The 18,002-nt window shown below is 36.0% G+C and overlaps 1 protein-coding gene across 1 annotated transcript in view; it reads right to left on the minus strand.

Moving 5' to 3' along the window:
- Nucleotides 1-1,954: 1,954 nt before the first annotated feature.
- LOC139963712 (choline transporter-like protein 2) overlaps nucleotides 1,955-18,002 on the minus strand; it is a 31,819-nt gene continuing 15,771 nt past the window's right edge. The window contains exons 11-20 of the mRNA XM_071964794.1: nucleotides 17,016-17,138; nucleotides 16,683-16,782; nucleotides 14,309-14,495; nucleotides 13,140-13,381; nucleotides 11,032-11,126; nucleotides 9,247-9,353; nucleotides 8,243-8,316; nucleotides 7,098-7,263; nucleotides 5,931-6,015; nucleotides 1,955-5,362 (exon numbers count right to left, since the gene is read on the minus strand). Of these exons, the coding sequence (XP_071820895.1) occupies nucleotides 5,262-5,362; nucleotides 5,931-6,015; nucleotides 7,098-7,263; nucleotides 8,243-8,316; nucleotides 9,247-9,353; nucleotides 11,032-11,126; nucleotides 13,140-13,381; nucleotides 14,309-14,495; nucleotides 16,683-16,782; nucleotides 17,016-17,138 (1,280 nt within the window). The 3' untranslated portion in view covers nucleotides 1,955-5,261. The remainder of the gene's footprint in view (nucleotides 5,363-5,930; nucleotides 6,016-7,097; nucleotides 7,264-8,242; nucleotides 8,317-9,246; nucleotides 9,354-11,031; nucleotides 11,127-13,139; nucleotides 13,382-14,308; nucleotides 14,496-16,682; nucleotides 16,783-17,015; nucleotides 17,139-18,002) is intronic.

Genomic DNA, 18,002 nt, shown 5'->3' on the forward strand with positions numbered 1-18,002 from the left:
AACCTTATCGATCGAAAGAACAAAAGATCCATTTAAAGCTAGGCCTACTGATGAAAAACATTCAGAAGAAAAGGCCTTGTTTACGGAGAACTTAGTAACTGGCAACATAAATTTAATTTATTCGTAGTTACTCAGTTATTAACAAGGACTATATCCTTGAGCCATATTTGCGCAACAGTTGAAAAATGTTCACGGAACATATTTTTCATGTCGGCCTCTGTTAGTATATTTGCACCCATCCAAGACAACTTAGCAACAAATACAGTGTATAAGCATTCAAGAACATGTACAATGGGTACGTTTGAAGCATGCTGTTAATTATCGATTTTAATCCCAAAGATGAATGGCACGTGATTGCAAACAGACCCTGGTTATACCCCAAATTTATCTGCACTTCCTGCAGGATACTTGGTCCACCATGGGCAATTGCTTTTCCATTTGGTTTGATTTCCCTGTTTCCGTGCCACGTTCGGTTATTCTCTCATTTAATACGAATTACAACGTTTTGAAAATTGTAGTTTTACGTTCGGTTAGACGCATACATCAACATTTTAAGTTTTATCCCCGTAACAAATTCGTTTCTAAGAACTATGCCCTCAATCGACTTGATTGCATTTCCCTCGTTAGAACAAGTAGTAATTATAGTAAAACCACTGTGACACGAATGTTTTTTTGTATGCTGCCATCTATACAAAGAGTGCGTTTAAAGCGCTATCGAGATAGGATATGAATATTCAGCGTGTTAGAGAATGATAATGAACACCCCACGTTCCATAATCTTCCTTGTGTTTTACGATCGCATTTTCTTTGAAGTTCCAGGGTATTTTGGACAGGTCGTGCATAAAATGTCCTATCAAGTACCTAGATGAAATCACTTTTGAGGCGACGACATTTTAGTACATATTTCCTTGGTATTGAGAAACGCCCGAGTCTCCATTAAATCGTCACTGCTGCATGCATATATTGTTAGCATTCCATAAGACAGCAGCAGAACGGGGTCCATGGTTAGTTGGAAAACACTACACTATTATACCTTCTTCTTTCAAATTATAAAGTACTATAATTACTGCAAAGAGTACGCAGGCGCGTAGCCAAGGGGGGGCGGAGGGGGCAGCCGCCCCACCCCTCTTGAGCATTTTTTTTTAAATGTTTTTATGATATCGCTAGTATTTTCAAAAGAGAAAATGCTAAGATGCAACTTACAAGGCCTGGGAAGTGCCATTTCCAGCGATCTGGGAGGCATTTTCAGCCAAAATTTTCTTCTACGCTTCGCGCCAATTATGGTGGCGCTACGCTTAGATAGTTTGCAATGCCGAATCAACAGTTTCGTCCCTCCCTTGGCAAATTCCTGGCTACGCGCCTGAGAGTACGATACGATGATCTTTTTTAAACAAATTCAGAATATATGTGACCAATTGTGACGTCTTACCTCAAAATTTACACTCTATTAGGCTCTAAATTTTATCCCGATATTATAAAATGAAAATGTTGACATTCGAACCTGTGATTTTTTCTCGATCAATCCATTACAAATTCCAAATACAATCATTTTCACAATTAATGTTTAACATCTGACGTTTTCGGTTCCACACTATTTTGCCAAGCCTGATGGCAGATTAATGCAAGGGGTCCATCTAGATATGAAAGAGAAGCAGCAGGCCTTAGAGAGTACACCAGGTCCATTTGGTTGACTGAATGCATGTGTAATATCAATGCTAGACACGTCTTCGCCAGCCTACGTGCGACATCGTTACAAGGGTGGTTATTTACATCCAGTACTTGTCACCGTGTCACGGGAGGTTGCACCATCAGTACCGCTGGTTGGTAGACGTTTAATTTACCTCTAACTCCCAGATCACAGCTACCTTCAGATATGTAACCCATACGATGTAACAAACAGACATTAAATATCAATAAAAATTAAAAATCAAAAGAAAACCAGAATGTACGAAGCAATGGTAGCAATTCGCATGTATTCAAATCCTCCTGTAAGTGTACTGCAAACAATCACGTCAGGCAAGAAAGAGCGCTTTAAAAAAGTTATAACTGAAGTTGTGTTTCTGGAATAATAATAATACAATTCGCATGTATTCAAATCTTACAGTAAGTTTACTGCAAACAATCACGTCAGGCAAGAAAGAGCGCTTTAAAAAAGTTATAACTGAAGTTGTGTTTCTGGAATAATAATAAATACAATTCGCATGTATTCAAATCTTACAGTAAGTTTACTGCAAACAAACATGTCAGGCAAGAAAGAGCGCTTTAACAAAGTTATAACTGAAGTTGTGTTTCTGGAATAATAATGATAATACAATTCGCATGTATTCAAATCTTACAGTAAGTTTACTGCAAACAAACACGTCAGGCAAGAAAGAGCGCTTTAACGAAGTTATAACTTGAAGTTGTGTTTCTGGAATAATAATAATAATACAATTCGCATGTATTGAAATCTTACAGTAAGTTTACTGCAAACAAACATGTCAGGCAAGAAAGAGCGCTTTAACGAAGTTATAACTTGAAGTTGTGTTTCTGGAATAATAATAATAATACAATTCGCATGTATTGAAATCTTATAGTAAGTTTACTGCAAACAAACACATCAGGGCAAGAAAGAGTGCTTTAACAAAGTTATAACTTGAAGTTGTGTTTCTGGAATAATAATAATAATACAATTCGCATGTATTCAAATCTTACAGTAAGTTTACTGCAAACAAACACGTCAGGCAAGAAAGAGCGCTTTAACAAAGTTATTACTGAATTTGTGTTCCGGGAATAATGATAATACGTAAAAGAAGTAACATGAACAAACACGAACACAGTAATTCAAAACTGATGCTAATGTTTTCAGCTTGAAAAAGGAAAAAATGAATGGTAAAATTGAAATATTTACTTTTAGAAATATCTTATACAAATTTTACATAGAATTTGGTAGATGATCTAAATTAACAAAATTGCCAAGAAAGTGTCAAAATGTAATTCTATAATAATTGCAATTTAAAATTTGTTAACAAGCACGAAAGACAGAGTATTTTTTTTTCTAAAAATACTTCAAGCAAGTGTCTAAAAATTGAACTAAAAAGGCAAGATGGTCAGAATTTTCTTTTCTTAAAGCACTCTTAAAATATGAAAAACAAACTTTTGGAAGACTATAACCCCATCATATGGTTGAACCAACTTATCCAAATAGTTTATATTAATATTATTTTACTGAAATAATTATGAACCAGTAATCCCCTGATGGTTTAATATTTTTCAAAGAAACCTTTTATAGGCAAGACTATACTAACATTGCTTTTAGTGCACAGGTGGCAAAAAATATAAATTACCAAAAAACATTCTCTTGTTAACTAATCAATATAATTAAAGGTGTACTATTTCAGAACAAAACAAACCATATTTACAAACTTATATACCAAACTTCTATTTTGTGGTTAAGATATACATGAAGCACATTAATACAAGAGTATAAGAAACTTATAGGTAACAAGCTGTTTTTACCTTGTTTGAGAATAGAATACATTCTGCTGTGATACACCATTTAAACAAATAATATGTATTTTAACAAATAATATGAGCTAGGAGTGTTAGCTCAGTGGTTAACACCGTTGCCTTTCAATCATAAGGTCCAGAGTTCGAGTCACTCCAAGATTAATGTACGTCGTCCAGTTACAGAGTTGTTGACAATTGACAATTCATAATCATGGGCGTTACAATATGAATCTAAGAGACGACTTCGGTCAACTTGCGGCTTTGATAAGCCAATGAGGCTTCTTCGCGAGTTCCTGCTTACAGGAGGATCTAAAATACATACATACATACATATGTCTGCATTGACAATGTTTACAATAACATCAAATGGTACTTAGATGCATCATTCAGAAATATTTCAGTGAAAATTATTTGATGAGTTCAAACTCTGTCTTACTTATCTAATATTTAGTAAAGCACATATTGTCTCAAAGGCATGTAAAGGCATAAATAATTTGTCATTTAGGCAATAGGTATCTAGCACCTGGAAGTGGCAAATGTATGATATGAGATATGTAATAAGCAAGTTTACAGAACAGATTGGAAACACAGCAGTAGGAATACTCTCGAAGTTCAAGGTGCACAGGTTTCAAAATAAAATATATTAATGTAATTTAAGCACACTCTCTCATTAGGTAATATTTGATATAATTAAAGTTGTATCATTTCTGAACAAAAACAAACCATATTTTACAAAATTATACACCAAAACATCTTAAAATGTTTCCCAGTTAAGTCACAAGGTTGGGATCATAAAAATGAAGAGAAAAAGGAAATAAGAAAGCCCTTCTACAACTACAGAGCTGTTGTCACCTTGCTTGAGAAGGTAATGAATTCTGCTGTGATACACCATTTAAAAACGTAAGGTCTGCATTGACAATGTTAAGATTAAAATCAATGGTATGGAGATACATCATCAGAAATATTTCACAGAGTGGACAGGACTTGACATTATGATGAGCTGAGAAAAAAATGATTGATAAACTATTGACTATATACTTATCCAGTGTTAACTCAGGCATGTACGAATCCAAGGTATGTTAAATGAATAAAGTGGATTTTCTATGTGGCAATATTCATCTATCACTATCATTAGGAATACAGCCTCCAAGGTGTATAGGTGTCAAATAAATTAAATTATGAAAGGTAATCAATATAATCAAAGTTTCACCATTCCAAAACCATCAATTTAAAGCAGCTTTTACAAAATTTTGTTCCAAAGCTTCTCAGAATGTTTTGTCATACATGAAGCAGATGAATAAAAAAGAAGAAATATAGCTGAAGAGATGCCACTTTGTTTGATATGCTAATAAGATGCATTATCACAAATATTTCAGTGGACTGTTTTTTTAAACTATATCATGAGTTGGTAAAACGTCTGAAGTGCTAAGAGAAAAAACACAAAACATGAAACTCTTAACACCAACTTATCACATCCAGGCATGTGAAATGTATATCATAATTCCCTGCCAGTGTAAGGCAATTTGTTCTAGCTTGGCAAGTTTTACAAAATGACATTGTAATGAATATTCTTGTCACACATCACCAAATACAAATGTTGTTACTGTTTTTTTTTGTGTTAATTTGCACTCAGGTTTACTGAGAAATAGCGAGGATCACAAGATGAACATGTCAAATTTCTTCAATGACAAGAAGGTGAGCGTATTAAACCCTGCTTATACTCCATATAAGAGCTCTATATACAGCAACTGTTTGGTAATTTCCCAGACACTTCAGTCAGCTGCTGCATTTCTCTTCCCGATGATACTCTTCAGGGATTTTGACATAAAGTAAGGCTTTTCAGCAGAACCGTCGTGCCTTTCTAAGTCTTCCACTAAAAAGAGTGAAAAGAAGAGAATCCAGCTTGTTGCAAGCATACATTCCAAAATAGAAATAATCAATATAGAAAATCCATAGAGTTGCAGCTTTCATCTTCTCAACACAGTTTAGGCCAATCATGACCTCTGACCTACACTGACCTCGATCCTAAACTACCACTTAAATACTATTTTATAACTTTCCCATTATTATTTATGTATCTTGTGGTTAAATGACTTTTCCCAATATGCTGGCAAACCACTTGATGGCTAAACAACAGTTTTTTTTTAAATTTTACCTTTGGCCTATGATGTCACTAATCACGCAGGCACAATTTTTCACGGTCAGGCACCTACCCAGCAAGTATGAATGTCATCTGAATTACTTTGTAGGAGTTTGTGAGACTGTTTCACACAATTTAGGTAATTTTCACCTCCATTGACCTTTGACCTAGAGCCTTAATTTGTCCTATTTATAAATTTGTCTCATCGTTCTCCACATATCGTGGTTTACTGGCTTTTTCCTACATGTGGTTGACAAGCAGTTACCTTACAGTAATCCTCCAATTACAGTTATGTACTTACAGAAGCAGAGGAATAGTGTGTCTACTGCCATGTCATAGACACTGAAGAAGCACCAGGCGATGGCGTAAGTTCCCAGGCAGATTATCTGTAAGATATTGAGGATAATCAGCATAGATGTATCGTTTAAGCTGACTATGCTAGAATGTATAGTGGTACTACTACACAGAGTGGCTATAACAAACACAAGGCAAATGTGCCAGGAAAGGTTATCTATTAGCTTACTCCATCAACATCTCACCAGGAATGATAAAATAGGCAAATAGTTGACAATGAAACGAAAAATAGTTACAGTACATTAGTTAGTTAGTAGAATAAGTTAAAGAGATGTGAAATGGCTGTAGTCAGATAGGTCTCTTAATAGTAATATATTATAAAGAGATATCTAAATAGGTGTGAGTAATACATGGCCTGGTCAGGTGATACTAAGCTATAATACCATGCAAAATGAAGCTTAATAACAGGTAGAACAATGACATATCCTTACATATAAACTTAAAGCAACTAATTTAGACATAATTGGCCAGTAGCCTACTCCAGTGAATATTTAACCAACCATAACAAACTTTGTTAATTTTTGTTGAGGAAATGAAAATCAAAGAGCTGATGAGGAATTATTTACAACCAAATCTGAAATGCTATCTTTATAATAGTTAAAATTTAGGTATTGACGCCAATGAAGGTTTCTTTAATAGTGAGAAATTTAAGTAGTACAAAATTCATTCTATAGATGCATCTGTGATTCACTCTCAAAATGGAAACTGATTTCACAAAATCAAACTTGCCACAAATATGTTTTAAAATAAAAAATAAAAAACTTCAAAATCATTTTAATACCACACTAAACCTTCCCAACAATGTTGTACACTACTGAAAAAATCTGGGCATAAGATGGATGGTCAGAATGTCCAGGAAAGTACAATTAGTTATTAACCACATAGTTAGCATCTTTTTAATTTATGACCAGTAATGATGATCATCAATGTGTACGCTACTAATATTGACTTTACTGAAAAGAACTTCCCAAAAGAGAAAGTATTGCATGCCCCTTTCACTGTAACAGGCAAATAACATAGAAGCTGCCATCTATGGCTATAATACTGGGAGATCTCACAGGAAATACTCTTCACCTGAGCAACAGCCTATACAACAATAAATGAAAAAACAAACCACTATAGGTGTCCAGTGATACGTCACTATTGGAACTGGTAAAAAATCCATCCAAAGAGGAGTCTCCATGGTGAAAAAGCAAAATGAAACCACACCGACTGTCACTGTCACACTCAGTTTACCGAGAAAGATGATAAAATCGGTCACTTTATTAACGACAGCAACCCTGACAGAAGAAAGAAAAGAAATCACAGAACACTGAAATGAAGCTGAAAAAACAGGAAAGGATCATGAAATGTAAACATTGCAATGATTTATGACTAAATATGAAACTACAAATGTACCATCAGGAAACTAAATACTGGCACATAAAAAACCACATAGCTGAATGCTGATTATGAAACCACATAGCTATGATTATGAAACCACATAGCTATGATTATGAAACCACATAGCTATGATTATGAAACCACATAGCTATGATTATGAAACCACATAGCTATGATTATGAAACCACATAGCTATGACAATGAAACCACATAGCTATGATTATGAAACCACATAGCTATGATTATGAAATCACGTGGCTACGATCAGACGACTACAACTTTACTGGCACCATTGAAACCACATGGTTTGATTATGAAGCCATGTGGCTATGATCAGACGACTGCAACTTAACTGGCACCTATGTAACCACATAGCTATGATTATGAAACCACATAGCTATGATAATGAAACCACGTGGCTATGATCAGAAGACTACAACTTAACTGGCACCTATATCACCACATGGCTTGCCTATGAAACCACATGGCTACGATCAGAACAGCTATGATCAGAAGACTAAATACTGGCACATGTGTTGCTAAACATGAAAACTACATAGCTATGATTATGAAACCACATAGCTACGAGCAGAGGACTAAAACTAATTAAAAAATAAATGATTGAATGATATGAAAGACGCATTTATAGCACAGATTCCACTCATGGGAACCTCTTAAGGTTTGTTAAATCATCACCACAATAGTTGAACCTTCATGATCATTTGTTTAAACCTCTGAAACTACCTAATACCCATTTGTGTGACTACTACCCACTTCATAGCCTATTTACTATTGCAAGCATTGAATAGTACAACCATATGTAAACTAGGTAGGTTAGATACTTGCATATATCACACAAAAAACTATAATCCTCACCTCAAAATGTTCCTCATGAGAAGAAAGAATGCATTCTTGGCTGATGTACAGAAGTTCTTTCCATAAATTGCAATCTGAAATTAAAAGAATTAATGTTTAATTCAACGTCATCGCACAAATGACCCAATAAGAATGAAAATTATAAATGTACTCTGACAGACTTGGAATGGAAACAAGGCTCACAGACGAACACAATAACACCAATCTTCCTCGTCACTTATTACAAAAATAGTCGATCTAATGCAATATAAGGGATCAGTTTATACTGAAATGCTTTCTCATCTTTTGTAATAACTCTCTGATACAAGAATAACAATACTATGTAAAAAATTAGCCTAGTACATGTCCTTTCATATGGATTGCCCAAATACTTAAATAATTCTACATCAGGTGAGTGATTTCCTCATCATGTGAGGACAAACTAATAAAAGCAATAAATTAGTAAACTAGAGTAGACAAACACCAATACATCATACATCAGAGATAACTGTTATGAATAACTTCCCCAAAAATCTAAGAAAATCACATTTCATTTTGGGAGATATTACTGATTTTAATGTTTCTTGACCCACAAGTCTGAAGACATGATCAAGTCTAAGGTTTGCAAATGTTGAATCTACAATCATAAGGTCCCCGGTCCGAGTCACTCCAAGATTAATGTTTGTCGTCCAGTTACAGAGTTGTTGACAATTGACAATTCATAATCATGGATGTTAAATATGAATCTGAGAGACTGACTTCGGTCAGCTTGCGGCTTTGATAAGCCAATGAGGCTTCTTCGCAAGTTCCTGCTTGCAGGAGGATCTAAAATACATTCATACATACATACAATGTTGAAAGGATACATAATGAACGGATAAAGGCTGATGGTTTGCGTTACTGACAGGACTAACAGACATTTCATTTCTCTACACAATGAATCATTTCTTTATCGATGAAAAGGACAGCTGGATTAAAAATGTACAATCGTTACATGTTATTTAAGGATTGTTTTAAGGACTTACCATGATGAAAGCATTTTTATTAATAATCTTCATCACTTTTTCCAACAGCCAAAATACACATTTAAGACACTTGATGATGTATTTAACCACATCATTGTTGGCTTTGCCTGTCAACAAAGGAATATACACAAAAGCATGTTACTTTTTATTGAGGGAATTGGGTACTACAATGATTTCCTGTCAATAAACAGAGCACATAATATAATCAGTCTGTGTTATGCTTTGAACGGAGGGGGGGGGGGGGGTTGTTTGTCTCAAGTAAGTAGGCCAATTCTTGCTGCTTGACAGACTCCTGCAATATAAACAGTTGACTTTTACAAAGCTCAGTAAGTGGGCATTATAAGGTTAATCACATCCCTTGACAAGTGGCAAGTTGATGTACAAGTATGTGATTATCCATGCAATGAAGAATGTGACATATTGCAGTATTATATATGACTGTAACACAATTTAATTCTACGTTATCTTGATGATATGACCATATAGCACAGGTCAGCACACTGGGTCCTGCCGGTGCCACATGACAGCAAAGTGGGACCTGCTGGTACCGGCAAAGTGAGGCTGCTGGTACCACAGGTCAGCAAAGTGGGGCCTGCTGGTACCACATGTCAGCAAAGTGGGGCCTGCTGTTACCACAGGTCAGCAAAGTGAGGCCTGCTGGTACATGTCAGTAGACTGGGCCCTGCTGGTACCACATGTTAGCAAAGTGGGGCCTGCTGTACCACATGTCAGTAGAGTGGGGCCTGCTGGTACCACATGTCAGTAAAAGTAGGGCCTGCTGTTACCACAGGTCAGCAAATTGGGGCCGGCTGGTACCACAGGTCAGCAAAGTGGGACCTGCTGGTACCACATGTCAGCAAATTGGGGCCTGCTGGTACCACATGTCAGCAAAGTGGGGCCGGCTGGTACCATGCGTCCCTGCAGACACGTTCCCTACAGCTCACAAGTTTTTCAAAAGCCTATTTATATGGCCTGTAGAGCCCCATAAAACTGAAGCCATATTTTTATGAACATATAATGAACTGAAACATTATAATGTACTAAATGAGTGAAAGAAAGAAATGCACTTTGCTGAGTTTGTACACAGAGCCCAATTTGTGATAGCATATTTCGACATAAGAGAGGGACAATTAAATCACATGAAGAGGTTTCTGATGTTTAGTTCCCATATAATGTAACCTTTACAGTTTTGTCTGGGAACTGATTTATACATCCTTTAAGTGTTGTAGCATGCAAAGTGGATACAAAATTTCAATGCCGCTCGCAAGATGAAATATTTCATGCCCAACCATATTTCATTATTGTAAAGGACAATGAATTATGTCACCATAGACCCCCCCTCTAGTCTACCTAACGTTGAATATTGTTAGCTAATACTGCTTTCATAAACAAAACATCAAATTTTCTCGTTTCAAGTTACTTTCTAATCGGAAGTCACAAGAATTCCTTCACTAGATCCCTCTCTTAGTCCTGCTAAGGTTTATTCTCTTCCTTCGGCATCGAGTTGTGTCGAAGCATTCAATAACTACAGTATAACTACAGTAACTATGCCAGTGCCTTTCAATCACAAGGTCCCGAGTTCGGGTCACTCCAAGATTAATGTATGTCGTCCAGTTACAGAGTTGTTGAAAATTGACAATTCATAATCATGGACGTTAAATATGAATCTAAGAGACAGACTTCGGTCTGCTTGCAGTTTTGATAAGCCAATGATACTTCTTCAGGAGTTCCTGCTTGCAGGAGGATCTAAAATACATACAATACATACATACAGTAGCTCCATACCTTTGAGTTTCTTCTCAACATACTCTAGGATGACACGGATGATCTGGATAATGGCTATTATCAGCGAACCAAAGGCCAGAGAACCAAGGTGGTACCTGTCATTAGTAAGGAGGGTAAATGCAGGATACAAGTTTATACAATGCATGGAAACTGGAACACCTTAAGTGTTATAATAAGAAACCAGTTGACCTTATTTAAACACTCCAGAAAGATTAACATTGTACTGCTTGGAAATGGTAACAATCTATAAATGATCATTCTATTCTGTCTCAATGCAGTGATTCGTATAAAAAAAAGTCACATCTGACGACCACTTTCTGTCACATTTGACACTACAAACCAGCTTGGTTTTTGTCACCATGTCTACTCAATGTCTACTACGAAATAAAAAAAAAGGAGTTGCATGAACAGACAATGGCATTAACATGTGCAGTGCCATTAAGCATGTTTACATGGCAACCTACCAAAAAAATACCACATTCATTAATATCAGGGAGTTCTACTATGCAGGCCATGTACTCAGATATTAATAAAATCAAAATTACAAAAATAACCTAGCCTCATGCAACTCATCTTGGATTTTGTTCCAAACTATAAACTTTATATGTGACAAATTTTGTTCCCTGAATTATAATACATATTTCTCAGCCTGGGTGCAAAGAGGAAACAAATAAACCATTGGAACAGCCTTATAAACAAGCAAGTATTAAAACAATACTACTAAACTTGAACAATGTAGGAGACATAGCAGCTGTTTAGTTTAGTGAATCCCAAGGGTTAGGAAGCTAATAGAAATCCTATGATTGTGATGATTGTGGATATTGAAAACTGCTCTACATCAACAATTTACTTTACATTGATATATCAGAGAACTACAAGGCAGGAGTGTAATTGTCGCACCCATTCATACTCCCAGGACTGCTCAATAACACTGCAGGAAGGTTGAATAGGTCAAGATAATCTAGTTTTGGGAGACATTTTCATCGGAAAGGTAGAAGTTGTGGGGCCGACACTTCAAACACTAGTCAATGCCTTCACCTTATGTATATAGTGTTCATCCATTTGATAAATCTGTTAGAAAAATTGCACCCACTTGGCATCAATATTGTACACGATAACTAGAAACTAGCGGAAACAAATTAGATTGAGTGTTTGGGAGAAGTTTCTGTGATCACTCAGTAAGTTTGTGACTTCGTTTGTCTTGCAATATGTCCTTGTCGCTATCTGCACTACTAACACTCACAAAGAAATATTCATCTCATACTGTTAGTTTATTGCACCCTCCATTACATCCGTTTAAAGGATCCAACCAAGCTTCACTTTGTGGTCGAAAAATCATAGTTTTTATTTCTGGTGTTTTTGTTGTACCGGTGAGCATGAAAATAAATCAAACTTAACAGCTGTTTGGGGCACAATATGGTTTTATTCCCTTCTTTACATGCAACTATAACAGAATTAAGTGCAAGCTGTACTCAGAACGAACATGTGACACATGTGACACATTTAATCTCATTTTCTTTACACATCATACAATTATTTCTAAGGTTACTCCTATTAAATCAAAGGGCCTGTTTGCATGACCTCAATTTTAACATTTACAGTCTATGTGTCTGCCATTAAAAGTACCATGAACTCTAACTGAACTGCTCCTACCCACCCCCCAAATGGAAGAAGAAAATGATAACAAAACCATGAAAATACTCTAAAGGATTAAAAGGGCAGTAAGCAAGTTGAAGTTTGATTCTTGGCTTCTTTAGTACATTCAACTGGCTATTAATGTCAAGAGGTGAGTACACTTCAATATGCCACTGCAAAGAGTGCATCTAAACAAGATACAATGATTCTCGTTGACATAAACCAATTTGCACAGAATGAATTCAAAACTATCAATAGCAAATGTCAAACTCATATAGTATGTTACATGTACAGATGCCATACAGGAAAACTATGTTCTCTGTACCTTTCATTACCAGAGTAACTGTTAAAATTAAGCAATGCTCTATGGTTTGTACAAACTACTGGTAAGTCAGTTTAAATGTTAAAATGTTAAACAGTGCATGACACCACTTGGTAGCATGGTCCCTTTAAGTGAAGCTGTTGTTACTCACCTAAGGGACTGCTTTAAACTTGTGAAGACAGCCAAAGCTGGGATGTCTTGCGGTTTAGTGAAGGCCCAGTAATAGGAGGCGAATGCTCCAGCAAGGGTCATCTGTCCGAGGGCGATGACAAAGTTGACCAACCAAAACAGCATAAAGAGGTTGTAAAATTGAAGGTAAATGAAATAGTCTGGAAGAGCATACTTGGAGAACTGGCATCTACTGGTTCCATTCTTAATAGTGTTGTTGACATCCTGTAGTGTGAATGGTAAACATATAAAACAGTCACCAGCAGTGAATGAAATGGTAATAATAATAATAATAATAATATTAATAATATGCAATTTATATAGCGCAATATGCAAAGGCTTCAAAAGCGCTTTACAAAACATAATACATAAAAAAAAAGTCGTAAAACATAAATACAAAACCAATACATCTAACAAAGATAAAATTACACGATGTAAAGTAGAGGAAATGTTAAAAATACAGTGTAAAACTACAATATATGTAATAGTTACAAATGCAGCATTATTGTCAATTTAAGATACTACGGGACAGAAAAATCACATACAAATGAAGTTCGCTAGGTGGATTACATTGACATTGAATGAAAGTCACAAAGGAGAAAGGAAGCAAATTGTCAACAATTCCAATTTGCTGCTCTCTGCAGGTGAGTAATATGAAGATGAAAGAGCATGTGAAAGACAACATTCTTACATTCGAAGGGACATTTTACCTTTACAAATTAAATGTTCATTGGAGCAAATATCTAGGAAGCCCATAAAACTGGTAAGCTTCCTTCTAGTGAAGCCTTGTTTGAACCCTCTTGAGACCAACAAGAATCAGACCTATCACAAAACAGTCCATCCCCATTCATGCTAAGTACAACATGGAACACTGGTGAAGATAATTTCTTAAATAAAAAATTTACATAGTTATAAATCATTTAGCTGGGCAGGTTATAGACCACTATACATTAATTACAGATAATTTTGTGTCCCACAAATTTTGTATTTCAAAAAACTTTGAGGCTTATGCAAATAATAGTGTAATTTTGGTGGATAAAAAAACAGGTTTTTCAATATTTTATCTAACCGAAATTCAGCTCAAAATGAAGCTTTAAAGTAGCGACATACTTTGAGAACAAACTAAACACTCAAATGAAGCTAGCTACTTACTTCAGCATTGCATTCTGTTCCATTTGTACTAGGCCCTTCTGTCCCATTGGAGTACACCACAGCATAGGTAACTGTGTGTGAAGTGGCAAGGTATACAGCAATCCCCATCCACACACTCACCACAATGATTTCAAGGAAGAAAGGAAAAATTGGCCACACTAAAGTAGATAACATGTGACTTATAGCTCTGCCAATGAAAGGGAAAGAAATATGATTAATAAATTAATAGATATCTACTGATAATTTTACTACCTAGGTTTGCTAGAAGGAACTGACAAAGCTAGCTGTGCTATTGGGATAATCAGTTGGAATAACAAGTGCTTCCAACTAATGTGAGATTACTTGTAGCAGAAATTTACCAAATGATCCCGATACTGATGGTCATGTGACATTGTTATCTTACGGCCAAATGATCCCGATACTGATGGTCATGTGACATGTTATCTTACAGCCAAATGATCCCGATACTGATGGTCATGTGACATCGTTATCTTACGGCCAAATGATCCCGATACTGATGGTCATGTGACATTGTTATCTTACAGCCAAATGATCCCCATACTGATGGTCATGTGACATTGTTATCTTACAGCCAAATGATCCCGATACTGATGGTCATGTGATATTGTTATCTTATAGCCAAATGATCCTGATACTGATGGTCATGTGACATTGTTATCTTACAGCCAAATGATCCAGATACTGATGGTCATGTGATATTGTTATCTTATAGCCAAATGATCCCGATACTGATGGTCATGTGATATTGTTATCTTATAGCCAAATGATCCTGATACTGATGGTCATATGACATTGTTATCTTACAGCCAAATGATCGCATACTGATGGTCATGTAACATTGTTATCTTACAGCCAAATGATCCTGATACTGATGGTCATGTAACATTGTTATCTAACAGCCAAATGATCCCAATACTGATGGTCAAGTAACATTGTTATCTTACAGCCAAATGATCCAGATACTGATGGTCATGTAACATTGTTATCTTACAGCCAAATGATCCCGATACTGATGGTCATATGACATTGTTATCTTACAGCCAAATGATCCTGATACTGATGGTCAAGTAACATTGTTATCTTACAGCCAAATGATCCCGATACTGATGGTCATGTAACATTGTTATCTTACAGCCAAATGATCCTGATACTGATGGTCATGTGACATTGTTATCTTACAGCCAAATGATCCAGATACTGATGGTCATGTGATATTGTTATCTTACAGCCAAATGATCCCAATACTGATGGTCATATGACATTGTTATCTTACAGCCAAATGATCCGATACTGATGGTCATGTAACATTGTTATCTTACAGCCAAATGATCCTGATACTGATGGTCATGTAACATTGTTATCTAACAGTCAAATGATCCCAATACTGATGGTCAAGTAACATTGTTATCTTACATCCAAATGATCCCGATACTGATGGTCATGTGACATTGTTATCTTACAGCCAAATGATCCTGATACTGATGGTCATGTCACATTGTTATCTTACAGCCAAATGATCCTGATACTGATGGTCATGTCACATTGTTATCTTACAGCCAAATGATCCCCATACTGATGGTAATGTGACATTGTTATCTTACAGCCAAATGCTGTACTAATCTGTTCACCCATGGTAAAGGATTTTAGCATAGCAGGATTTTTAGAGGTTCAATGAAGCATGCAACGAAAGAAATTAAAAACAGCTACGATAGCACAGAGTAGCCCAGAAGACAACAGAATTTTTAGAGCAATGGTATCCTTTCGTCTCCTGTTGTTTAGGTTTACGCTCATGCTTATCCAGCAGTGTTCTGCCAAACAAATAATCGTAGCAATATGTGGCGATGATTCAAAAGTTTTTTCCTGCTAGTATATTCATGTGTGTGCTGTCTACATGTTATTTAAACTGTTCAGCAATGAACACTACAATCATATAACCTTCTACTTTAATAGTATATGTCCTAGAGATTGGGATGCTCTGTGGATATAATCTCCCATATTCTAGTTAACATAGTTTGACATAATTTTTCATACTGTAATACAGTTATTGTCATCTTTTGAATAGTCATTGTGTATATTTAATATCATCTCTGAGTCTGACAGACAATCACATACATCTGATGATGTTATGAAGTCATGGTTCATTACTTGTGATGGGAATAGTCCATGGCCAAAATTTGCTCCCTTGTCCATTTATCCTCCCTTTCATTAATTCAATCAACTGTAACTGAAAATGGAGAATGATGTTAGTAATTTTTACGAATTTCCGTCTTGTACTCGGTAGTAATTTTTCAGTCTTTTCCCAGGGTTCCCATGTACCAATTCCCATCACTATTCATTACTAAGATGAACTTACCTGCTAGCTTCCTTTATCAGGGCAATAGCTATCCGAATCCGTTTACACAGGCATAGGGTGACTAAGAGGAGAATGGCAGTAATCACTCCAAAAATACAACCTGTAAGAAAGCACACAACGACCTTTAATGATTTTGATTGGTGCTTATTTTTTATGTATAATACTAAAATAAAATGAACAGATCCCCTTTCTCACCCAACGCCCTCCCCAAAGAAGCATCAAGATATAAAGGGATTCCATGTGAGAATACCAAACTACAACAACTACATGGAAACAGAATGTTCAGAGATGAAGAATGTTATTAAAACAGCTTGTGAATTACAGTTTACTTGCCTAGTATGAGCCATGTTGACCTGGTCTTGAGGAGGCTGAGGACATTAGTGGTCAGCTCCAAAGGTCTGTCTGCCCCCTCAATGTCTTCCAGATACTTCCAGTAGTAGAAGCAGTACCCAGTACCTGTTCATGGAGAGAATAAATGAAGGTAAGATCAAATATTGAGGGGGTGATGATAAGGTGGGGGTGTGGGGGGGGGGTAGGGTTGGATGCATGATGGGAATTAACTGTTTGACTAATTACTTATAGCTAGTTGATGAATAGGGTCATGATTTGTTAATTTTATTAATAAGCTATAGCTTGAGCAATTATTGTCAGCATAAAGTAGGTCCATCATGATGAAACTACAGGACATCATCAATAGTCAAGGGGTTTACACATAGCATGGTGTAATGTGTTCTAGAGTATTGACTCACACTATAAACCAGGCATGTATCCAGTGTACAATATAACTTCTACAATATTGAATCATTAGTCATCAACTAGTGCATTTTCAGACACAATTTACTTTTGTCTGATGTTCCTGTACATAGAGGAAAATGTGGCAATAAAAATTGCCAATTTAAGCAAATTTACAGCAGGAAAATACAATTTCTTCACTAAAATTCCCAGTCCTTAGCATCCCCCTGTCCTACAACTGAAACTTAGCAATTTATGTGAAGCCTGCCTGGCATTCTTCATAACTTCAGTAATGGACCCTTTTCTCTCATATCATCTCACAACTGGACTCTCCCAAATGATACAGCAAAGTGTGACAATTCAAACAGAAAACATGCATTGATGTGTTGGCCTTCCACATCAAAGTACCAGTATTTTGCTCATCTCAATTACAGCAATAACGTAATTAATCCTTACATATGATACAAGAAGATGAGGCAATTCAAACAAAAAACAAATTGTGTGATGTGTCATCATGTAGGGCCTACCAGGCCTCTGCTCATCTCAGTTCACAATAACCTGTTCACTTGCCATGTCGGTATAGGTCAA

Source organism: Apostichopus japonicus, chromosome 22 (assembly GCF_037975245.1).
Source record: "Apostichopus japonicus isolate 1M-3 chromosome 22, ASM3797524v1, whole genome shotgun sequence".
Classification (NCBI taxonomy): Eukaryota; Metazoa; Echinodermata; class Holothuroidea; order Aspidochirotida; family Stichopodidae; genus Apostichopus; species Apostichopus japonicus.